This window comes from Pholcus phalangioides, unplaced genomic scaffold (assembly GCF_987345545.1).
Source record: "Pholcus phalangioides strain wild (caught in Gottingen) unplaced genomic scaffold, Ppha-v1.0 ptg000017l_1, whole genome shotgun sequence".
In the NCBI taxonomy this organism is placed as follows: Eukaryota; Metazoa; Arthropoda; class Arachnida; order Araneae; family Pholcidae; genus Pholcus; species Pholcus phalangioides.
The window spans coordinates 12,958,867-12,984,626 of NW_028301610.1; the positions used below are offsets into that span (position 1 = coordinate 12,958,867).

The 25,760-nt window shown below is 37.1% G+C and overlaps 1 protein-coding gene across 1 annotated transcript in view; it reads right to left on the bottom strand.

The window, feature by feature from the left end:
* LOC149072411 (salivary peroxidase/catechol oxidase-like) overlaps positions 1–23,036 on the bottom strand; it is a 30,718-nt gene extending 7,682 nt beyond the window's left edge. The window contains exons 1-14 of the mRNA XM_089247076.1: positions 18,196–23,036; positions 11,779–11,918; positions 11,580–11,677; positions 11,382–11,471; positions 11,166–11,292; positions 10,904–11,076; positions 10,369–10,539; positions 9,102–9,269; positions 7,020–7,121; positions 5,213–5,314; positions 4,380–4,577; positions 4,102–4,238; positions 1,715–1,879; positions 1,348–1,550 (exon numbers count right to left, since the gene is read on the bottom strand). Coding sequence (XP_089103202.1) covers positions 1,348–1,550; positions 1,715–1,879; positions 4,102–4,238; positions 4,380–4,577; positions 5,213–5,314; positions 7,020–7,121; positions 9,102–9,269; positions 10,369–10,539; positions 10,904–11,076; positions 11,166–11,292; positions 11,382–11,471; positions 11,580–11,677; positions 11,779–11,897 — 1,853 coding nt within the window. The 5' untranslated portion in view covers positions 11,898–11,918; positions 18,196–23,036. The remainder of the gene's footprint in view (positions 1–1,347; positions 1,551–1,714; positions 1,880–4,101; positions 4,239–4,379; positions 4,578–5,212; positions 5,315–7,019; positions 7,122–9,101; positions 9,270–10,368; positions 10,540–10,903; positions 11,077–11,165; positions 11,293–11,381; positions 11,472–11,579; positions 11,678–11,778; positions 11,919–18,195) is intronic.
* Between the last annotated feature and the right edge of the window lie 2,724 nt (positions 23,037–25,760).

A 25,760-nucleotide genomic window follows, 5' to 3' on the forward strand; every position in this document is an offset into this window, starting at 1 on the left:
TTATCATATTCCGAAGGTTTTAATATTCATTAGACCTTTTCGAATCCTCTTCCAAGTCCGATATTTCCGTAGAGCAGATCTCCGCAAATCTTTCTAGGTTTTATAACAGCTGCTGCGTGACATCATATAAATTTACATGTTTACTACAGGTATTCAAAGTGAAACGCCGTCTGGTGGCGACATGTACAACGATTTTTCCCCCGAAACAAATTTCCATCACTTCATGAAGTCCTCCACAAAATTTCACACTTTTTTGATGAGTGGTTTTGCCTGTAGGCGACTTTATAATAGGGTCTTTTAATTATGGACGCCCTATATATGGACCATGTGAAAAATAAAGCTTCAATAAAAAAAATAGTTCGATTTTCGACCACCAGGTGAGAAAGTGGCGCTTTTTATCACAGTTATCTTTTCCCATGTCGTATAACGTATATACCAAATTACGTCCACACCACAATGGGCGCTATATAGGTTGGAGTGGTGTCAGTATAATTAAGCTGACAAGAAAAGAGTCCAAAGGTGTCATCCTCAAAAAATTTCGACTAATTTTCCCACTAATTCTACTCATTTAAATACGCACAAAAATAAAAAAATATCCGGCGGAATTATTATGGATCACTCTCGAAAAAAATAAAATAAATAAATAAATATATTAATGTTTTGAACGTCAATAGAGACCAAAAATGAAATAAAAAATTTCGCAATCCTGAAGTCTTAGAGCGACGTCATTCAAACAAAACGAGATTAGATACAGCACAGACGGAGAAAGAGAGGGGGGAAAAAAGAAACAACTAGTGTTTCTAGGGGGAAGAAAAGAGGGAAAAGAAGTATTTTATAAATATCGTCAAGAAGCACGAGAGATGATGAGTTGTAAAATGGCAACTGTTGCCATTTTTAATAATTTTTCGCAGCTTTAATAATTGCATTCTACCGCTAATTATTTTGTGTTTCTGGGGGATGAGTATATTTAAAGTTTTTCATAATTTTTTGAGGGTGATACCTTTGGAACCTTTCCTTGTGAGTAGTGCCACTAATTATACTAACACTACTCCGACCTACGTAGCTTCCGTTGTGGTGAACGTATTTCATTGAAACTTATTATATGTGTTATTTGAACCATGGGAAAAAGATAACTGCGATAAAAAGCACCACTTCTTCACCTGGTAGTCAAAAATTGAACTATTTTTTATTGAATCTTTCGTATCCCCCCCCCCCCCCCCACGGTTCATGTATTCTCCATATACCAAGTTTTATCAAAATACCTCCATCAGAATGGGCGCTACATACGTCTGAGAAGTGTCAGTTTATTTATAACCACCCTGTATTTGAATGATTAATAATATTTACGAATAGAGTTCTTTAAGTTTCTCTACGCTCTCTTTTTTCATTGCAAGATACATGTCATCCCAGCTTTCAATAAGAGGTAAACCACACACTTTCCTCCAAGAAGTATACGAAGGAATACCATGGTCTCTGCCGCGTTGGATACCATAAGCAGATAAATCCAATCCTGAATCAGATGTAATAGGCTGAAATAGCCTATTACGAACCTAAAAAAAACAATTGAGTTTAAACAATCTTCATTGTGACCATCAGGTGAAATTCAAACTGTTTTATGATATATTATGGTGTAAAATTTAATTTAATTATACATTTATGAGCATACACAATATTGTTTAAATAGTATAATACAAGTATGACATAATGCTAATACTTCAGGCGTGATATAGTTGTCCACAGAATGTGCCCTTTGCTGTAACATGCCTCTTAATAAGGCGTCATATGCTCCTTGATACAGTAGTTTTGGGTTAGTAAATGTCTTGTGCAGTGCAATCATGTCATTGAGATTGTAGTTCTCATCATATATTTTCAGGAGACTCTGTGAAAGAACACATAAAATGTATTTAAAATATAAATGCAATTTAATGCAATAATTCATTAAATTTTTCAATTCGATTCATAAACAAAGAAAATATAAAACAATATAAGTGAAAAAAAAATTACTAAGAAGCCGACACATGGCTCTTTATGCTATCTATTTATGCTTTAATGAGGCTTTTTGGATCACGTGATATTTCCCTCTTTCTTGAGGGACATACAAACCGTAGACAAGGTAACCAGTATGGCGACTTCCTGCGCGACTCATGAAAGACGCAAATTTAAATTAATGAAACGTAGAAATAAGAATCGTTTTTTTTTCTTTTTTAATAGGAGCTAGATATTTCGAAAATTTTCTTGAAGTTCAAGTTATCGATCTGCCCGTTGTTGCTTCAAAAAATGTTTGATTAAAGCTGCGGAATTTCTTCAATGTAATTTATTAGCCCATAATTAATTTGAAAACATCCTAAACTATATGGATTGATGCGATTGGATAATATAAGACAATACGGAGATATTAATTTTCATTTTCGTGCTTGATAAGATATAAATAAAAAGTTGAAATCAATGTTATTGCATGAATATCCAACTCTAAAGCACAGGTCCGGCTAATTATTTTATATTTAATTTTCTGGGCTTCGTATCTCTGAGCGAACTGAATGTTTCGAAAATCGAGATTTCAATTCAATTTTTAAAATAGTTGATGTGGTGGAAAACCCTAAATTTTTAAAATAGTTGATGTGGTGGAAAACCCTACTAAATTTCCTCATTTCTACAGTAAAATCGGCAATTTTAACATTGATTTCTATGGGGAACATCCTGTGCTTGTCCCTCAAAGTGATGCTGATGATGATTATGTCGTCTATTCAGAAAGCCTCATTACAATTTTTTTTATTTAGACATTAGATGTATGGATTATATTATTCAGAATAAAAGAAAATAATAATGAATGAAAAAAAAAGACAAAAAAAAAGAGAGAAAACGAAGAAAAAACTCGTAAAAAATGCAAAAATAGCGACCCGTTTTAACGGTCAATGAATAATGTGATAATAAATTATTATTATCACATTATGTTTAATATTGTTATTTTTCTTATGTTGGCAACGAGTGTATGTTTCTGAAGTCAAGGACGTCTGTGTGTGTATGCTTACCTTTTCCGTTCTCTGGACACGCTAGTCAGTTGCTCCTCTTTTTATGACGTAAAAAATGTATAAATTGTAAATAAAAATAATGTAATATCAAGTATCCACGGCAGACCTGCTTCTTCATAACAAAAAAAGAGAACTGTGTTCCTTAAAGAAAGTGCGTTCCAACGTATAATTCGTCGAGATCCGGTTATCCTGTCGACTGGGAGGGAGTCATGCAGCGACCCGTTTCAACGGCCAACCCGCAGCACGCGTGCCCGGCCATGGTATCAGGAGTGGCAGGCGAATGGTTTCAAAAATTAAAGAAATTCTATTCCATACTTAAATCAAAAACAAATTCTTTCCAACTTTTGAACAACTCTTTTCTTATGAATGATGGTCTTGTAGGCTGTCAAACCTATATTTAGTATGGTAGACGCTATTAAAATAATGATCATGTGATTACTTTCTATTCAATGCGTTTCTGTTCGGTTTTTCATCTTTGTACGTAGTTGCTGGACGTCCTACAGTATGCGTACGAGATTCAGAATCGTCCACATGGGGGGAATATGAATTGTACAACACAATTACATTATGAATCCATGAATCCTTATGGGAGGTAGGGGGGGGGGTTCTCTTATAAAGTTTATTGGGGGGGGGGGGGTCAACCCTCCTGAGTACTCAGGTTCCAGTGTCTAAGTTCAACAGTGTGTAGGTAAGATGAACTTCTACTGATGTACGTAGATAACAATCTGCATTGCGATAATCGAATTTATGACTCAAAAATATAAAACAATCTAAAACTCAAAAGAATGACAAACCGAACATTTTTGCGATAATAAAAGGAAAACCGAACAATATTTTGCAGGAACGAAGAGAATGCTCGTGTCCCGTAAAACTGGACGTATGGCGTGTTGAAATGCGCTGTGGCACGACGCACATCGAAAATAATCTTGATTATGACACAGCTTGGAAAAAGGTTTGCCACCCCTGTGATAAGAGGTTGGTGAATGCAAATTTTAAAACAAAAGATGTTAGTGATAGTAAAAATACATAAAAGAGAAATTAGAAAAACATACTAATTTTAAGACAAACTCACTTGAATCATACTGTGTCCAAACCTGAAAGCTGCAGCAGCAAATACATTGTACACACCACTTTCCTCATCACTGTCATATTTGTTATACTTCTCGATTACATCTATAGATAAACCATATTCTTCTACGGCTTTAGGACCTATTAAATAGTGTACCATATGGCAATAAATGCCGGAAAAAAGTATTTATGAATTAAATTAAGCGTATGGAAAAATAAATATTGTTAGTTCTCTTTAAGGCTAAATGACGAAAAATAGTATGGGATGAAACATGAACTTACCTAGGAGAGGAGGTAAGAATTCATTGTAGGTAATGAATTGAATTTCTGCAGCTACTATGCGACGGGCTTCCTGGAAGAGTTTCTCATCATCCCAATTCGGATGGAGTAATCTTAGTTTAGTTGCAACTTTGTTATGCTCTCTGAACCAAAGGTTGTGCATGCTTGTTAAATCAATATTTTCATTGACTCTATTATCACCTAAAAAGAAAGTATATATGTATTATACAGTGCAATAGCCATCGCAGCCATCACGTCAGTTCGCACAGAAAACTTGTCTTCCACTCTCAATGGAAGATCCCACTAGGGATTTTTCCAGTCGTCTTAGCCAGAACGATATCAACAAGCAGAGGCGTACGCAGGGGGGAAGGGCATTTTTTGGCCCGACCAAAAAATACAAAAAAAAACAAAAACAAATTAAAATAAATCTTTTATATACTATTTTAACCAATTTCTGTTAATTTAAATGCTTTTTGAAGGGTGGTAACTCGAAATTTCTCTGGAGGAAAGTTTTTGTGCCCCCTTCCGAAGTTCGAACCCCACACGGTCACGCATCTCGGACCGGTTCAGCCACCACAGTGCTACCCCATTCCGAACCACGCCGAAAACCGGTTTTTGACGGCAAAAATCAGTCAGAATCACCTCAACCATACCCCAAAAACTGGTTTCTGAGCCGCTCGAAGTGGCGGAATGCTGTGGGTGTGAATCCAGCTTCATAAAATGGTACTATGCTCGAAGAACACAATAAAAAATAAAAATTGCCTATCAGAGGCATTACCACATCAATGGATATATAAATTAACGAAGAAAACATCAACATGTTTAAATATACTAACCAGCAGCCATACAAGTAACCGGTCTTTTTATGGGTCCACATCTGTTTTTATTATCAACTGGAAGAAGGTAGTGTCCATTAACATGGCGGCTGGTAAGCAGTCCTACAATAACATTAATAATAATAAAAAACATTTAAAAGTTAACAGTTTTCAACGAGCATCATGGCCAACTTAGAATCGATCTAGATTTATATTACAGTAGAACCTCTCGATAACGGACACCCATGGAACCAAGAATTTTATCCGTTAATGGGGAGGTATGATATGTAATGAGGCCTCGTTTATACGACTGTTACATTTATACGACGCTTGACTTGGGTCGCAATTGGTTCCTATAAATTTTAATGTTAAAAAAAATCGATATGTTACCTTCAAAAGTGATACACCGGTGGTTATGCATAATCACCAATTTCCGATAAAGAAAGTTTGCTTAAATATCACATTATTTATCACTTTTACTGGCGATTATGCATAATTCCCAAATAAAGTTGGAAAGTCTGATAAATATGAAAAAATTTAAGCTTTCTTCTCTTCATTAAACCAATTAATTATTTTTACCAGTACATGATACGTGCGTTACGCACATTTTGCAATAAAAATTAAATTAAAATAAGTGTGAAGAAGATAGAAACATTCATAACAACATTATCTGTCTTGTAAATGTTGGCTTTCTTCACACGTATCAACAAACAAAAGCAACATTACCATTCGAATTCATCATTCTGGACCATAGTTATGTTCAGTTAATTAAGTAATTAATTGGCGATTTATCATATTTACCACAATACAAGCTTGGAATTTAACTTAATCTTAGATATATATGATAAATTCTCGGTTTATGACCAAAAATTTATAAATTTCAGGTTGGAAAAAAAATTAGTTTGCCTGATTTTACTGTCCACTATCGAGAGTATCCGCTAACGGGAAGTGAGATACTAAGGCCTTATTCCACGGGACCGTGGATCCGAAAAGTGTCCGTTAGAGGAGGTTCCACTGTATCTCTTAAGCCAGGGGTTCTTAACCTGTTGTTTGCGACCCAAAGTTTAGTCGTAGGGACTTTCGAGATGCATGGGCGGAGATACGGGGGGAGGGTCGTGGGCGGCATTGCCCCCCCCCCCCAGCATCAAAGGTGAAGTCGACTGATCTAATGCATATATGTATAGATGAATCGACATCATCATCATCTTGCCCCCCCCCAGACTTCCAAGTCTATCTCTGCCTATGCCGAGATGGGTCGTTCAAATCCACTAAAAAAGGGATTCTTGAACTATGGGTCGCGTCCCACACTTGATGTATAATAGCTACCGAGATGGGTCGTACTAAACCACTTACAACCAAGGGCTCTTGAGCTATGGGTCTTGACTCAGAATTTTTGTAGGGGCTTCTGAAATGGGTCGTACAAATCCATTAACAGTCAGGAGCTCTTGAGCTACGGGTTCCGACTCTCACTTGATTCGCAGGGACTTTCGACATGTGTCGTAAAAATACACTTACAGCCAGGGACTCTTGATCTATGGGTCATGATACAAACATGATTAGCAGGGGCTTTCCAAATGGGTCGTAGAAAATCCACTTACACTCTTGTAATAAATACATTTACTGCGTCACTGGTTTCACTAATTTAAAAAAACAAACAGTCCTATGGGTCGTCAAGCTGATCTTTTAACCGATTTTGGGTCACGGCTGAAAAAGGTTAAGAACCCCTGTCTTAAACATTGCAGCAAAAACAACATTTAATATTGAAGGACCGAAAATATCCCGTTTCACATCTCAGAGAGATAGCAAAAACAACAGCAAAAATTAGTACCATCATGAAAAGAGCGCAATGAATGGCACATCTCCTCAGAAGGACCATAAATTGCAGAGCCGTCAATGTAAGTCGATACTATGTTGAATTGTTCCCTCTTTCCTGTGAACAAGTAAAGAAAAATCAATATTTCAATATTTATAACAAAAAGTACTAGTCATCATAAATATGCATTCCTTGATGATGACTTAAAACACCAGAACTATACCGGAGCGGTCTTTTTGACCGCTATTGCAAAAATTCACGATACTGCTGTAGATGTTGATATATTTTTAGATTAAACCAAGTGCCAAAAGAACTAGGATTGCCTGTTTTGAAATATTGTCGTGAGAGGGTTTTTAGGGGAAACCGGGGGCCCCCCCTGGGGTCCCAACCCCGTGAAAAATATTATGTTCATATTTTTTCGAATTTACATAGCGTATTATTCATTGATTTCAAAATTTCGGAATGTAAGTTGCCCCACGACAATCAAGTGACACCCCCTACAACTCAGGGGTTCCGATAAGGCAAAAAAATGAAGGGTTACTAGGGATGCCAGACTTTTTGTAATTTGATAAAACACGCGGGGGGGGGGGTACGTGTATTGCTTTGTATGTTCATGAATTAGTGAGGGCACGTTTCACAAAAATTCTTGGGGGATCAAGTGACCTCCGCCACCTATGCCCCGCCCCCATCCCAGCTGGAGCAGTCAAGAGATTTTACGTTTGAAGCTAAAATACTTAATTTACTAGCAGAAAGAACGTGAAGTGTTTACAATTTTCTCATATAATTTTATAATGATGCCAAATACATAGTTGAGTTATATACATTTAAAGACGTAGATTATTTGAATGCAATCTACCGCCTTTCAGAAATTAGTCCATCTTTTTTTGAAACATACTGTATGTTTGCTTACGCCTGAAATGTAACGAAGCATGAGCAATTCTATACTCTATTTTTAGAAGAGAAAAATAATAATTTTATTTTCTAAAAAATGCATTCATAGTGTATTTAAAATCTGGATAAAAAACGAAATTTCCAACTGCGGTCAAAATGACAGCTCGGTAGTTCTAGTGTTGATAAATTACACGTAAAACGTGGTTATACATGGTGGGCAAAAAGTCCCAGGCACATCCTAAAAATTAATAAAAAATCAACCAATTGACATAGAGGTGCGGCTGGCACCAAAATACAGCACTCATGAAGACGTCGAGTTTTTTTAATAAATAAAAAAGTTCAGAATTTCTCCACAGATGGCGCTGCATCACAAAAAAAACCCGAAATAACACATAAAATGTGACACAAACAGGGTAAACGGAAAATTCACCGTCCAACAATTCGACACGAGTCAGTGAGCCAGTAAGTCAGCGAGGAATGACCGAGGGAGTGAGTCAGTAAATGATACAGTAGTTAGCGAATAAGCGAGTGACAGAGCGAGCGACCAACTGATTAAGTTTGTAACAGAGTCAGTGACCAGGTGATTGAGTTTGTAACAGTCAGCGACCAGGTGATTGAGTTTGTAACAGTCAGCGACCAGGTGATTGAGTTTGTAACAGTCAGCGACCAGGTGATTGAGTTTGTAACAGAGTGAGCAACCTAGTGAGTTGATGGTAGAATGAACGACCAAGTGAGTGAGTGAATGAGTGACCTAGTAAGTAAGTGATATAATGAGTGACCTAGTAAGTAAGTGATATAATGAGTGACCTAGTAAGTAAGTGATATAATGAGTGACCTAGTAAGTAAGTGATATAATGAGCGACCAAGTGAGTGAGTGATAGAATGGACTACCTAGTGATTGAGCGAGTAACCTGGCGAGTGAGTGAGCTCATTCATTCACTTGCTCACTCGATCATTCAATCACTCATGTCATACTGTTGCCGGTGAATTTTCCCAGCGACGAATTTTTCCATTCAGTGGATTTTCCTATCGGTGAATTGCATGGCGGGGATTTGTTGTCGGTGAATTTTGAAACAACCATATTTCATAATAAGCGCTCTTTTTAGCTCGAGCTACATCTAAACGAGTTAACAATCTAAACACACAGGACTTCTCGTCCACTCTGTATATCATACAGCGCCATACAATGAGACGTTAGATCCTTACCGGCACATTTACCAGGAATCGGCTTTGAACGCACAAAATCTAAACACGTCACATTCCGGGGTCCATAAAACGGATCTGACGGAGGAATACGTATTTCAAAACATTCTGGATGTTTAAACTCTGATGAAATTCTTTTGTCACAACAAGTAATAAATGTTCCACCATACCCTATAAAAAGAATTTCAAAATATAAATTGGATTAACAGACTTAATGTTCGAAATCATGTCATAGTATAACACCGGGGTCTTCAACCCATGGCCCGCGGACCCCTCCGAGCTTTTACATGTGGCCCACCGACCATTTTTTAAAAATAGCTACTTTACATAGGAAAAATCGTTGAAGAGCTCTGGCCACTGGAATATGTACTGCTGTATTTGTATATGAACTGTGAGATACTTTCCAGATCCGATGGTACTAATAGGCCCGTAACTAAGCTGGGGCAACCGAACCCAATGCGGGGACTTCACAAAAATATACATTTATTATGCAACCTTTTCAAGGCCCCACGAAAAAGTCTGTCCCCAGGGCCCCCGAGAAAGGCACGCTACGGCCCTGGGTAATACTCAGCATTTGATATACTAAAAGGGCCGTCATAACCAATTCGCGCGGGGACCCTGAGTCAAAACGGTTTTTGAGGCTTATGTGATTTCATATAGGCTACATATTTTGAGAGGCCGAATTCGGCATCCAAAACGTATTATTAATTACAGAATTTACATAAATGTTAAAAAACACCTTAATGAAAGAAAAAAAAAGTTCAGAATTATTAAAAAAAATAATTTCAAATTGATGGAAATTTATAATTTATGAAAAAAAAGTTACAGAATTACTGAAAGGACATAATTAAAGAATTATTGAGAGTTCTTTCATAATTTTTAAGAGTAATTGCAGAATTGTTAAGAGTAATTGCAGAATTGTTAAGAGTAATTGCAGAATTGTTAAGAGTAATTGCAGAATTGTTAAGAGTAATTGCAGAATTGTTAAGAGCAATTGTCAGAATTGTTAAAAATTGATGAAAAAAAATTGGAAATATTTTTGGAAGGAATATACGTTTATAATTAATGGAAATTCAAATTTAATGAAAAAAATAACTAAATTCAGAGTAAATAAAAGTGTTCAATAATGTGGGGAACACCCTGTTTAATAGCCGAGAATGCCGCGGTATGATCTGGTGGGCCCGCAATGTCTCAAAGGCTGAAGACCCACTGGTATAACGTTATGTTACGCTTTTGATAAGAAATGCAGGTTAGGATTATGAATACATACCTGTTTGTGCAGCGCTGTTTATCATATCGTGATCAATAAAAAGTCCGTATGTTATTGCCAACAAAGTGAAATTTGCGTCAGGAAGAGTTTGGTGTGTATAGAAATGGTTACTGATCAAACGTGAATTCGGTAAAGGATCTCCATTTAATGATTTCCTGGGTTCAGAAACTCCTGTGTGATATAATAATAACATTAAAGCCTTCATTAACAATTTTTAATAACACCTTTTTGCTGAGAATTTCGAAATATTAGTCGAGACGTAAACAAGTCTTCAGAATTTAATGTGCCAACGTCTGCCAGTGAGCTGACGTTGGCCCTTAACGCACGGGCTCACCCGGGCGCTTCCCGGCGGCCTCGATTACACGGGGGAAACCTGTGCAATCGAGACATGCACCAAGTAGGAAGCCTCAGAAAAATCATTCGCCCGGGGGGGAGCAAGATGCTCTTGAGACAGACCTGACTTATCACACACGCAGCCAGCTTTGGCAGCTAGCTGATTTTTAAAGACATAATCACGACCAAAAAAATTACTTACCATCTGCATAATCAGCTTCTACAAGTCTGAGAAATCTATTCTGTGCCATTCCCCACTCAGGATTATTTAAATTATTGCAGCTTCCATTGTAAGTACGGTAATAAAGATTTCGGCCTTCACATGCACTGGGTCTCGCAATTTTGCAATAATCAGGTAGGTAATCAGAATTGAAACTGCATTAATAGAAAAATAGTCAAGATCACACAAGAATATTAAAAATTTTTGTCGTTGCCTTCAAAGAGAATATAACTGCCATATTTACCACTGCTTTGAATTTCTTTTTATATGCTCCACAATCAAAGCACACTCGGCAAGATTCCCAATAGGAGTGTTTGCGTTGAAAAGATTTTGCATTGTTGTCCATGCAGAGTCGCTATGTGGAAAAATACCTAGAAAAAGTGATCGGGACTTAGAAATTAATATAAGGTTCGTTATACCGTCATATTAAAGCTATTTTCTATCTGTTTTCAAATGTTACCTTTTTCATAAAGTTGCATTTCTAGATTCTTGATTTGCCTTACGTAATTTTGCCCATTCACCCAGGATTTCCTTAAAAGTTTCTCATGTACTATCGGAATAAACAAACAAACAAAAAATTACAATCATACTTCATTGTTAAATATGCTACTGATAACAATTTATCAACAAATTAATTTTTTATTAGACCATACCTTACCTGGTATATTTGGTTCTAAATGATCAACATCATTGAGTGTTTGGTACTGTCTACCACTTTTCATGACAAAAACCATTGTGGCTACTAAGAACATCATTCTGAAGGATGGAAATACAAAAAAATACATGAAATATTTCAATATCAATGTTATCATCAATTTTTTTTATGTACTTATGTTGCACAATATATAATACTTTACCCAGTAAAAATTATAGAAAAGACTTTGAATGAAGGTAATCTGCATCTTTGGCGCTTTGGGTACGAAAGTTCTGGGTGGAGAAGAGGTTGTTTCTCAGTTGGCTCTACAACAGAATCCATCTTTTCTCTTGTGTAAACTCTCTGTTAGGAGACCAATAAAATTGTTTTATTAAATGACACTGTGAAAAAATACAATCAATAGACAATTTACGTGGAATACACACCTCGAGTACTTGGGTAGAAACATACTAAAATTAGCATAATTGCGTCCTGTCAACTGAAAGGAGATTTTTTCTACAGCTTTTTGGTTGTACTGACCTTTACGTTAAATGTGGCTCGCGTGATATGTAGCATATGCTGTATACCAGAGATTCAGATGCCGGTGAAGAAATGACCGTCATGGGAGAAAGTAGCCGTTTTAAGTGGTTTTATTGATGATGGATATCGTCAAAGATGACAAAGCTACGTAATGTTTTGAGCAGCTGCCCAACTTTTGTGAATTTTACGTAATACAGGTCTTCATAATTAAAGTTCAAAATTAAAAGTGCTCTGTAGTCTATAGTGGTTCTCAACCTTTGGAAGCCCGCGGCCCGGTTTCATTTATTTTTGTAAGTGGGAGGCCCGGTCAAATGCACGACTAATGGAAAATGAATAGGGGGAAATGAAGCGGCAGATCAGTCGTGGCCCGGTATGAATGATGTCACGGCCCGGCGGTTGAGAAACACTGGTCTGAGGCGTTCGCCCGGAAAGTGAAATTACGTGGGTTCAATTCAACGCAGGGGCAGTTGAATTTTCTCTCTTTTCAAAATATATCTTCGCATTAGCCAGCTGTTAAAAACCTTTGTGTGTGGATAGCGGAGAGTGACATAATCTTCAAATAACATTATAGCCACCAAAACTACAAAGTGTTGTATAAATCAAAATTCATGAATTCTTATGTAAGGTTCTTTTCGAAAACTTTCTTACTTATTATTATCATTCAGGCTTCAGACAAACTAGTTTCAGAGATCAAGATCGAGAATAGTTCATTTTTAAAGAATAGATTAACCCATTATTTACCATCGTCCCTTTTTTGGGATGCTTGTTTTCATTTCTAATTAAGCAGTGGAATTTTTAGTTCCGATTTTTGTACCTAAATTTTGAACAGACTACTGTTACGTTACAAATTCAATAAAAATATTCTAAAATTATTAATAAATAATGATTAATTAATTCAGTGAAACATCGATATAACGATACTCTACGGAACCAAATAAAAATATCGTTGTAGACGGGTTATCGTTATACTGAGAGGTAGCAATATTATCCGGCGCCATCAAATTTATGATGTTGTTGTCATCTCTTCTGATTCAGCGTCGTTAGTACCACGAGAAAATGCATTTAAAAGTATTTATTCGTAGAGAAAAATTCTAATTGATTAGTTGATGAAAATAAATTTCAGGAAGCTATTCCCACTTTGTAAAGTAGTTTCCTTCACAACACTTTTGTGTGCAATACAGAAAGTAGCTTCACGGCAACTGCATTAAAATTTTTGGAGGGTAGATAGCGCCAAATATCGATGTTATTAAACACCCTCCGAAGGACAAACAATGATAAGGAATTTAATAAATTGCGCAAATTTCCTTTTAAATTTCCCAATGAGGTGGCTGAAAAAATTATGCCCACAAAAAATAGGATGTCAAACATAACCAAAATACCCAATATGAAAGCATATATCAACAAAATAAAATTTAAAAATATAAAGGGATTCCATAACTAAAAAACTGTATTTTAAAGTAGCCTACGCAGACGAAACCAATCATCAGAAAATTGTAAAATTTTGTGGAGGACTTAATGAAGTGATGGGAATTTGCTTCGGGGGAAAATATTAGTTGCACATGTCTCCACACCAGAGGGCGTTTTATTAAGAAATGACACATTTAGGCAAACGTTTACAATTTTAACAATTGTTACTGAAACAAAACATATTCAACACGATGGCCATCATTTTCAGATACCATGTGAAATCGCAAGATGGCATGTTCTACAACTGACCGAAGTGTGTGCGGGGAAATGTTCAGCACGTGGCGTGACTGCTGCCTTTAAGGTAAGGTAAAGTTCTTGGATTGTCACGACTTACCAGACGTCTACCAAGTCTATGTCTCTCTGTAGGTATGTTCTCCAAACCTTACGACATACTCCAGTGAAAGACGAATTAAGCCTCGGAAAAGCGGAAGAATGACTTTAGGAGAACATGAAAAGACCCTTTTAAGAATGAAACCGAGCATTTTATTCGGTTTTCTGACCACCGCCGAACAATGTTCAGAAAACCTTAGCCGCTGGTCGATGAGAATTCCCAAATCGGTGACCCTAGCTGCATTCAGGAAAGTGATACCATTCAATTCCTAAGTGAAACGTTGGTTATTCGAACCAATATGAGCGACCATGCACTTGGCAACGTTAAACGTCATGCTCCATTCATTTGCCCATGTTGCAATCCTGTTTAAGTTGGCTTGGAGCAACTCCCTATAGCTTTGATTCCCGACTATCCCCATTACCTTCACGTCATCTGCGAATTTGCTAACAATCTCATCAATACCCTGATCGAGTTTATCGATAAAAAGTGAAAAAATGGTATTCGGCAAGGACACTTTCTTGAGGGACTCCACTTGTGACATCAGTCCAATCAGAGAATTCCCCGTTCACCATAACCCGTTCTCACCTATCTCTCAACCACGATTCTATCCAATTCAGTAATTCGCCTATCATCCCAATCTCATGTAAACGCTTCAAGAGAAGGCATTCTATCAGGTCCAACATGGACCTGATAGAATGCCTTCTGCAAATCAAGATAAACTACGTCAACGTTTTCACCATTTCCCAAAGCCTTAGTCACGTGATCATGGAAGCAAAGGAGGTTGGTTACACGTGACTTCCCCTTCCTGAACCCATGCTTGTTTTCGGACTATTCCGTTGTGTTCTCGTCTATCAACTTCACCAATTGCCTTTTAATAATAATATACATGATTACTAAAATTTTATACAGGGAGGTCGTCAAACTCACTGGACGATAATTCGACACGGTTTCTCTTCTACCTATTTTAAATATCGGAATCACACTCAAATATATATTGAAGGTGATTCTGAGTGAAAAATAAAAAATACCGTTGTATCAGTTTCAAAATATCGTTATAGAGAGATTTATCGTAGTAAAGGATATCGTTATATCGAGAAGACTTTAGCATTGGACTGTATGGAATTCCAAACAAGATTCCAAAAAATAATTTTGTACAAAGATTTATCGTTATATCGAGTATTGTTGTAGTGAGGTTTCACTGTAATAGAGTTAATAATTTTAATTTAATAAAAAAAAATTCCCATTTAAGTTTTCCTCTCATATTTCATTTATGTTATCATTTTTATGTATTTTTTTTTCTGAAAAAGTTAGATAATAGAGTTTTGCATATAATGAAGATTATTTCTCGTTTTAACATTCATTAAAGACCATGCCGCAGGTGAAGAAGAAGTGCTACCGAGATTTGTTTTTACTCGAACAGTACGTGTATATACAGTACTTTGAACATGCGTGTCTAGCCTTGGAACTTGAAGATAACTTACAAATTTATTCTTCGAGACGTTTATTTATTTTTGTTCAAGAATAAATAATATTGAAACACTTATCGAACTGTTTTATGTGCTAATGTTTTCGTGCGATCTATTTGAATTGTCTTGTAGTGCATTTGATAAGATTATTGACTATTGTATCGAGGTTTTTGTATTTAATATCTTAAAGTGCCAAGTCAACAAGAAAGAATGGTAAATTTTAGATAAGTAATAGTAAGCTATCAGATTTGCACAAGTGGAAATACGATAACACTTCATTAATCCGTTCTTTTTTTCTTTCTTATGTTATGTTTCCAGGGGTGGGGGGTCTTCAAGACTTTTCAAGTTGCGACCACCATCCAAAGCTGCATTAAGAGTAGCTGCACCTTTCGAGCGGCTTTGGCACCATCTATGATCATTTTTGCCGCACCACGGTCATTTTCCTGCACACGAGGGCTAATTAGAACGGGACCTACAATTTATTGCCGATTCCGAACGGCAGGCTTGTTTTTTACACTCATCGATAGGTTGGTGCACTAACCCCTCGATGGAGGGGGGACTCCCTGCGGTAGCAATTTTTTCTTTGGTCATACCGACGTTTCTGTTGTACCCCTGTGTCAGGAAAGTTTTCTGTCTTTCGGCACCATCCATGTCAACCATCAGCAGAAGAGCACCTATCCGGAAAATCTATCATATTCTCGAACTCAAATCAACATTACGCTAATTGTGTCCCCCCCCACATCAGCTAGAAGGGCTCTAGGGCTTCCAGATTTTAACGAGCCCCCTCTATAGTGAATTTATAATAGGGAAAAACCTATAATGATAAGAATTGTCAAAGGCTCTCGGGTTGGAACCCCCTGAGCGCCACCGTTGTGAGGACCACGATGCTAATCCTTGAATTGAGCTTCATTGCGATGCCGGTCAACGTTCACGAAATAGTGCACATGCGTCCAGCATTCTTCTAATTTTGGGTTGCTGAATTCAAATATGAATGTAAAAAATCTCCAACACGTACAGTTTTTTCTGTATGCATGATGATCATTTTTTTGAAATGAATACACATCTTGAAAATGGAGATAATTGGCATATTCTTAATAACAAATTATAATGCATTTATTACGATAGTTATTTTATCATATCCATGCATCGTTATGAAATAGCAACGAAATTTTTTTTCTTCCTCTACAGCAGCGGTTCTCAACCGGTGATCCGCGGAGCCCTTGGGGCTCCGCCGTGACTTCAGAAAAATAAAATAAATCAGTAAATTTGATACATAAATAAAAAAAAAAAGGCCTGCAGGGTTCCGGAATTAAAATTATATACAAAAAAGGGCTCCGCCATAGAAATTATACACCGAAAAGGGTTCCGAGTCAAAAAAAGGTTGAGAACCGCTGCTCTACAGACATACATATAATATTCATAGAGTGCATATGCACAAACACAAAACGAAATTTATAATAACTTTTCCAGTATTTTATAAAAATATTTAATTTCTTTCTCTTATGTACTGTGTTGTCTTCTTTCTACAGAAGCCAACAGATCATCATTGAAGGGCCCCATCTGCCTTGATTCCCTAAAAACCCCCTTCATTGCAGATGCGAATGATTGCCACGCAGCGAGTTCTATGTGAAAACAAAATCACATTCAATAGTTCCCTTATTTGAGGAGACCTACAAATACTTTTAGTTTTGTCTCATTTAATTACGGAAAAATTTTCTTTTAGGTGCGAAAAACCTGGGCCAGATTTGTCCATAGCCTTCATAATGTTTTCCATCAGCCTCAGGGGGGCGTACGGAGGGTCGACTTAAGAGGGGTCACAAAAGGTTTAGGGGGACGTCACAAGGATTTTCTCCCAGATAAATTTCTAGTTATTAACCATCAAAAACATTTAGTACAACAGAAATTTATTAAAATAGCTGATAAAGGTATTTTTATTAGTCTATCGTATTTAGTTTTTGGACATTTTATTTTTGACAAATATTTGATCGTCTTGGGAGGGGCATAAGCCTCCATGCACCCCACGTACACTTGTTCAGTCCCAATTTAGTATAAAGTGGTGGCAGCAAAACACATGACAAGATTTATTTGGAACGTTAATGCATCTGCGACATTGACTTAGCTCCATTTTTTCACTAAAGGGTTGTACATAAACATAAAGCTTGTGTTCCCCTTTCAATCAAAAAAACGGAGAGTGCGTAAGTGTAAGTGTCCCCCCCCCCCCTGAATTCCCTGGGTCCGTTGGATCTCCTGGAACCCGAAACTTCTGGGCAAGGTCGCGAAAACGATTATATATAAAGTACACAAATGTTATATATAGTTATGTTCTTAAATTTTATAATATAGTTCTTCATGCTTTTCTTCTCTCTCTAGGGCCTCTAGTCGGACCCTGCACTTGCACAGCTAGTCGTCTTAACTGATAGCTCAGTTTCAAACTTGCTGTCCGGCTTTCGCGCCAGCAGGTGGACCTTTGTGTCTCTGTGCGCAGCCACGGCTCTTCTTCATGGTCCATCGTAGAGGACCATAGGTTGAGAAACGCTGATAGAGTATTGTGGACATGCTTTGATATAAGATTATGGCCAGTTCCATACAAAACTGTCCAATATAGGGAGGTGCCCAAAGTGACAGGTTATACTGTGCAAGCATTATGCAAATTCAAAATCAACGGAAGAGTACATCTATTAGCCGAAACCTTGATCACACGACAAACAAAACACGACATTACAAACAACCACATGAATTAGGAGCATGGACAATCCTAATTACAAAAGTGGAAAAAACACAAAAAATTATTAAAATGTATAAATTTTTATATATAAGTTACAAGATAAATACATACCTTTTGACAACTTTTCTGTTGCTTTCACCAACCGGAATGTAGTCAGCGATGATAAAAATGCCAAGTTAAAGAGCAGCTAGGTACTTATTTCCTTAAAACTGATAAGAACAAAACAATATAGATATAGACACTAAACAATAATAAACAGAATCGATCTTAATCTTCTTTTGAAGAAAATATTCCGCTATAACGGGTTGGTACGCACACTGAAGAAAGTTGAAGTTAAGATGATAATGACAAATAATAACAAACAGAAGATTGGAATGAAATCAACACTTGAAATGATTTCTAGTGCGAGTCTTTTCACATCACTACTTCTTGAAGTGGGATAAGAACGTTACATTTTTTTTTCTTTATCTCATCATCACCCTTACGGTGAAAGATCATGTATCAACATTGACAGGTTTCATGTGCTTCTTAAAAATAGAAACCTGTATCCAGGTTCCGGTAATCTATATATTGCAAAGGAGCTTCGGTTTTCATAACTGAATTTCATTATGGTATCCCTTTACCTTCCTCATGGATAAGAACATGTATGCTCTATTGTAATTAATTCCCCTGCCGAAGGAAAAGGTTAAAAAATTATAAGATGCTCGATTGGAACCGAGATTTCATTCTAAAAAGAAATGGGGTAGGCTGTGTCATAGACACACGGCCGCAAGTCTTGACGTGAATACGTACTTCGTGCCTTGAATCGCGTGGATGGTAGGTATTGACTTATTGAAATGAGTATCATCAGATTTGTCTTTGAAACATCTAACAGACGATACCATTGTCGTCTATTTGCGTTGAGAACTTCCCGAGATATAGCGTAAAACAATTTCGTTAAGAATGCGAGAAGTGAGTTTGGTTCCCATACCAAAAAAGAGATATTAAAACCAGAGCAATATCATTGGATTTGTCTAAAAAAAAGTGAGCAAGTTTTCCCGTGAATACGTTCTTTGTGCCTTGAAACGCGTGGTGAGTACTGACTTAACACTAGGTTTACCATGAGTTGACATATTCCTATTTCTACCAAAAGGGGTCATAATGACCCCTTTCGGTATTTAATTAGAAAAAATATAAATTGATCTATCTATTATGAAGTTAAAGCAGAAAAAACGAACCTCAATAAAATTACATCAGTTATAATAATTAGTTTTTATTATTATATATTTTTTATTTTTGATATTTTAACGTAAAGCATTTTCTACAAATTGCAAATTTTTTTTCCGTACATACTCCGCAAACGTATCTTTTGCAACTGCCACAGGTAACTTGAGTTTTATTTTCATTGCAAAGGCCTACTTGGCATTTTTTTTCCCTTGTTCCTGAACTCTCAACTGCATCCACCAACAGCTCATTCAAATTTTCTGATTCAGATGAACCTGTGTAATTAGCAGCAAGTTCTTCTGCTGACTGGAACAAATAATCCTAATATAATTCTCATAAATAATAAATAATTCCCATAAAATACGGCAAGAATTTTCTTGAAGAAAATTAACGAAAAGTTTTCTCAGAGGGTTCAAAATGACCCCTTGGTAAACCTAGTGTTAATGAAATGGGTATCATCGGATTTATCTTTGGAACGTCTATTTGCGTTGAAAACTTCTCGAGGTATAGCGTAAAACAATGTCGTTACGAAAGCGGGCCATGAACATGGTGCCCAGACCAGAAGAGGTATTAAAACCAAGTGCCGTCTTAAGAGCATCATGGGCCCACCCGGGCACGGCCCGGGGGCCTCAAGAAAACAGGGGCCTCACAAAAATTAAAACCGGTTCAAATTTTCGAAAATTCGCTAGGTAGAACCTCGGAAAAATCACTTGGCCCGGGGGCCCATGATGCTCTTAAGACGGCCCCGTTAAAACCAATGTAGCATGATTGGGTTTGCCTTGGAAATTCCTATCAGACACCATTGGCTTTTCTTTGCGTTGAAAACCTCTCGAGGTATAGCATAAAACAATTTTGTTACGAAAGCGAGCCACGATCCGGGTGCCCAGACCGGAGAAGAGGTATTAAAACCAAAGTGGATTTGCCTTTTGCCTTACCGAGATCAACCAACAGACATCAAAAACACTGATCGATTCTGAATACAGTCGAATCCCGTTTTAACAAATACCGTAATAGCGAAAATCTCGTTTTAACATGCCAATAAGGACACGCGTAGCTCTTCTCTGCACCCCTTCAACCAAGTCTATGTCCCTCTGTAGGTATGGTCTCCGAAACCTTACTGCATACTCCAATCCCGGACGAACTAAGCCTCGAAAAAGCGGAAGAATTACTTTAGGAGAACGCGAAGAGACCTTTTTGAAAACGAGACCAAGCATTCTATTTGCTTTTTTGACCACCGATGAACAATGTTCAGAAAAACTTAGCCGCTCGTTAATGAGAATTCCCGAATCGGTGACCCTAGTTGCATCCGGTATAGTGACACCATTCAACTCGTAAGAGAACCGTGGGTTGTTCGAACCAAAATGAGCAACCATGCACTTATCAACGCTAAACGTCATGCTCCATTCATTTGCCCATGCTGCAACCCTGTTTAAGTTGGTCTGCATCAACTCCCTATCGCTTTGATTCCGATTACTCCCATTAGCTTCACGTCATCTGCGAATTTGCTAACAATCCCATCGATACCCTGATCGAGTTTATCGACAAAAAGTGAAAAACGTATGGGACCAAGGACACTTCCTTGAGGAACTCAACTTGTGACGCCTGTCCAACCAGAGAATTCCCCGTTCACCATAACTCGTTGAGACCTATCTCTTAACCACGATTCTATCCAATTCAGCAAGTTGCCCCCAATCTCAATCTCGTGTAAACGCTTCAAGAGTTTACCATGTTGGACCCGATCGAATGCCTTCTGGAAATCAAGGTAAACAACATCTACATTTTTGCTCTCGCCGTAACTTGCCGTATTTATATGATTTACATAGATTTGAGAAGTTTAAAAAAGTCATTTATGGTTTGTCGACTTACTTTTCTATCATTGTTGAAGAATGCACAACCTTATGCCTCCTCCGCACATTCTATTTCCCTTCAAAAAATGCAAGGGCCAAAAATCATTCCCGCTTAACTTGTCAAGAAATAGGAGACATGTGAACCTTTGAGCCATTGTTCTGGTAATTCCAGAAACTTCACGAACACAAGTAAAAATTGAATATTTAGGAGTTGCATGGAAGCATCAATGCCAAAAGGAGCTCAAAATATACGATACTTTTATTTGAAAAAATACTAGAAACTCATGTAGCCATGTTGCTCTCAAGCAACATTGCCAAATAAAGGATTAAAGTAAGAGAGAGAGTAAAGAACAAAAAAATAGCTTGTTCCATCCACAATATCACAATGCGATACACGAAACCTATGTTAAAAACGCTTAATGAATTATTAATACGAACGGCTGTCCCGAAGATGTCGGGCTCTCATCTTACAAGACCCTCCAGTGAGAAGAAAATGGTAATACTGTAATAAAATACCCGAAAAAAATTATGGAATGTGTATCGGGAAACCAGTTCAATCTAAAGTAGCCTACTGTAGATCAGCAACGTGTCTCCAACAACTGAACTCAAATACTGACTCTAAAAAACCAAAAATTTTGAAACGGAAAGTTCATTAAGATCTGATTACCTTCAAGTTCCACATACAGGGTATTTAGGAAAGGCCCTTTATTCTGGAATAACTCGCGAATCGTTGATGGAAGAAGCATTCTTTCAATTAGAAAAATTATCCAAATAACGTGTAAACCCTAGATACGCGTCACCCATATTGCAAGGGTTTGTATGGTTATTAAAATAAAAAAAAAATTAAATTTCTATTTGGTCACCCTGTCCTAAAAAACCCAATTAGAAAGTTGTTACCCTGTCATGACTCAACCAAACACACACACACAAAAATCCGTATTTTTAGGTGCAATATTCGCTTAGATCAGGGGGGTTCTCAACTTTTTCATCCGCGACCCAGAATCGATAACACGATCAGCTTCGCGACCCATGGGGACTATTTGTTATTCAAAATTAGTGAAACCAGTGACGCAATAAGTGCATTTATAACAGGACCGTAAGTGAAGTTGTACGACTCAGCGACACTACGAATCAAGTTTGGGTCGTGACCCATAGTTCAAGAGCCCCTGTTTGTTAGTGGGTTTGTAGCCCCTGAGAATCAGAGGTTTGGGTCGGGACCCATAGCTGAAGAATCTAGGGTTTTAAGTGGGTTTATACGACCTATCTCCGAAGCGCTCCTTCCTCCGCGAATCGAGTTTCGGTCGTGACCATACAGCAATAATAATACAGGGTGGGTAAAAAATCCGTAGAAACTTTAAAAAATCCTTAAAATCGGAAAAATAACCGGAATAAAAAATGGTTTGCAGGGTCAGCATCGCTAAGGTCACGGGAATTTTTAAGACAGGGGAAAAAAAACCTAAAAAAACAGAATGCCTCCAAATCGTTTATTACAGCAGTATGTGTTCCACATGACCACCACCACAGGGGATAACACATTGCAGGCGAGTCACAAATCCAGCAACGGCAGAGTGCATCAGGTCCACATATACGGTTTACAACGGTGAACTGGTTGTGGATTAGGAGTGTGTGTGCAAGTTCTTATCAGACCAGAGACGCCGACATAATGAAAACATTGAGGGGACTTAAAATCATCATTCGTCCAGTATATACGGGACTCAAGCCCGTATGCAGGAGGCGTACGGGTGTGTGTCACCTGATGATCACCAAAGTAGTTCCTTCTCGGGATAGAGAAGGCGGGACATCGTTCCACATAGTGCAGTGGAGTTTCGTCTTCCTCTCCACACATACGTTCCTATATTCATGAGTTACTGGAGAAGAGGGACTCAAAATATCCTCACCCCCCCCCCCCAGGCTCCGGTGCTCATGTATCAAAAACCACTACCTCTTTCTCTTACACAGTAGAACCTCTCGATAACGGACACCCATGGGTGATTATGCATAATTTTTGTTTATATCGTTCCCAAAACTGAGTTGAAGAATACCTAAAGAAGGCTATCTTTAACCTTCTTTAGGATTATGCTACCCACAATCCTAAAGAAGGTTAGTTTGCTTAGATTGTGCCTATCTCCTCTGGTGATAGTTCTATCCCTTTGCTTGCGTTTATGTCGGCCAAAACGCTGGAAATGAGCATTTCAAATATACCATTTTGATAAAAGAAAGCCTTGAGTTCAAATAAATTCAAATTTGAGACACTGGTTAAGGCTCCTGTAGGATTGAATTTGTCCACTTTTTATTTTTTTTATGTTTTATGTATACGAAATACTAATTTACCGGTGATTAGGCATAATTCTCAAATAAAGTTGTAGAGTGATAAATATGGAAAAATCCATAACTTTTCTTCTCTTCATTAAACCAATGAATTATTTTTACCTGTACATGATACGCGCACTACACATATTTTGCAACAAAAATTAAATTAAATTAAAATAAGTGTGAAGAAGGTAGAAACATTCATAACAACATTATCAGTCTTGTAAGTATTGGCTTTCTTCACACATACCAACAAAAAAAAAACCATATAATTACCATTCGAATTCACCATCCTGGACGATAGTCATTTTCAGTTAATAAAGTAATTAATTGACGATTTAACATATTTACCAACACGAGCTTGGGATTAAACATTATCTCAGTTGGATATGATAAATTCTCGGTTTAGGACCAAAAATTAATAAATGAAAGTTTGGGGAGAAAAATTACAGGTTGTTTGATTTCACTGTCCACTATCGAGAGTATCCACGAGAGTGAAATTTATTAATGCCCTATCACACGGGACCTGCGATCAGAAAAGTGTCCGTCAGGGGAGGGTTCCACTGTATTCTTATTTACAGAGAATAACTTGATATTTGATTGCATATAAACATTTTTAGCAATAAATTGGTGGTACCTACATGGTCGAAGATATTTTACATCTCATTTAATTTGCATATAAAACGGCAATCCGTTATTTAATTAAAATTCCTATTCCTGCAAGATATGTTAAAGTTTCATTAGAAAGTAACAATTTATTTCATTAATTAATGTTCTTAGATTTTTTTAGCATCGTAACAGCTAGGCTTACATAATTGATATATCAACAATTATGTAATCCGTGGCTTTACTAGCAAAGTACTAGTACTACAAAGTACTAGCTTTACTAGTAATTTTCTTCAAAATTACTTTGTGATCATCGAAGGGAAAAGAAAATATCGTCTCTATCCCCTTCTGTTGTCAGACTTGAACAAAAGCTGAATCCGCCCACTGGCAGTTGATTAACAGGACGGGGGAGGGGAAAGGAAAACATGTTATCATGGGGAGAAGAAAATTTCAACGGCATGATATCTCGGGATTGCCGCTGTAAGGGCTGATAGTACTTTCATATTATAAGAGATTTGTGCGTATTGGTGCCACATTGTTAGGTTCATATCATCAGTTATTATGAGATACTGATCGTTTAACAGTAGAGGCATGATGCCCTAAATCCATTTGCCAACCCTTGCTCTGCAAAAGTAAAAAAATATTTTTGATTTTTAATGGGTAGAAATCGCTAACCAATGGGGAATGGTCTATGAATCATGCATCTCAGATACTGCCATGTCCATTGTTTTCGGAGGTTACTTTTTTTAATCACCATTTTTCACTTGGCCTTATAATTTCTTCTACCACTGTATTTCTTTTATACCTCAACCTATATTTTCTATGCGCGGCAAGGCAATCTGCCACATACACCAATTGGCAATTTGCGACTTCACGAGCACGGAAGCTATTTCACCGTGCTTAGCATAAAGAGAATATTGATAAATAAAATAAAATCACAAAAGATACTAATAAGAGCGATTAGAGTAAATTCCAGGGCGCCATATAACAAGGGTTGTCTTACGAGGCACTGGAGTCGGTATCAGAAGATGTTACGCGTGACGGCATTAGCCTGCAGAACCGTATGCACCCGCTTTGCTACCTTGTTAATTACGGTAGTTTGCACAATCGCCATTTTACTGAATTTTTGCCAAAATTATCTTTTCGATTATTTTCATTAGTATCTGTTTATTTATTGGCTTGATTCGTTCAGCTATTTAAGCATTCAAAATATGAAGATTTCCCCTTTTTTTATGAGGTAACTTCAACTATATAAGAATATTTTTCTTGGATATACTTCATTTGAATCACGTACCTTAACTTCTATTGGGTTTATTGAAAACCAACTCAAGACATAATTATCTTCTGCACTTTCTAATAATTACTTTTTTGTTTTCATTTGAATTAGGTGTAGCTTTGGATTTCAATATAACCGATACAACTGCAACATAAAAACAAAAAATCCTAGTAGAAAATTTTTGAAGTTATTATTATTTTGAATGCTGATATCAAAAAAACACATTAAGTACTTACCAACTATTTCTTAGATTTTATCCATTTCTTCGCCTTTTTCATCTCTTTCCGAATGCACTTTTCATCTCGGTCCAAACTTTTAATTCCGATAAAATTCTTTGTCCTACAATAAATGCGGATATCTTGTGGGCATATATCAGGGAACCCCTTTTTGAGTCTCTCTTTCAGATATGTAATAACATTTTTTCTATGGTTGAA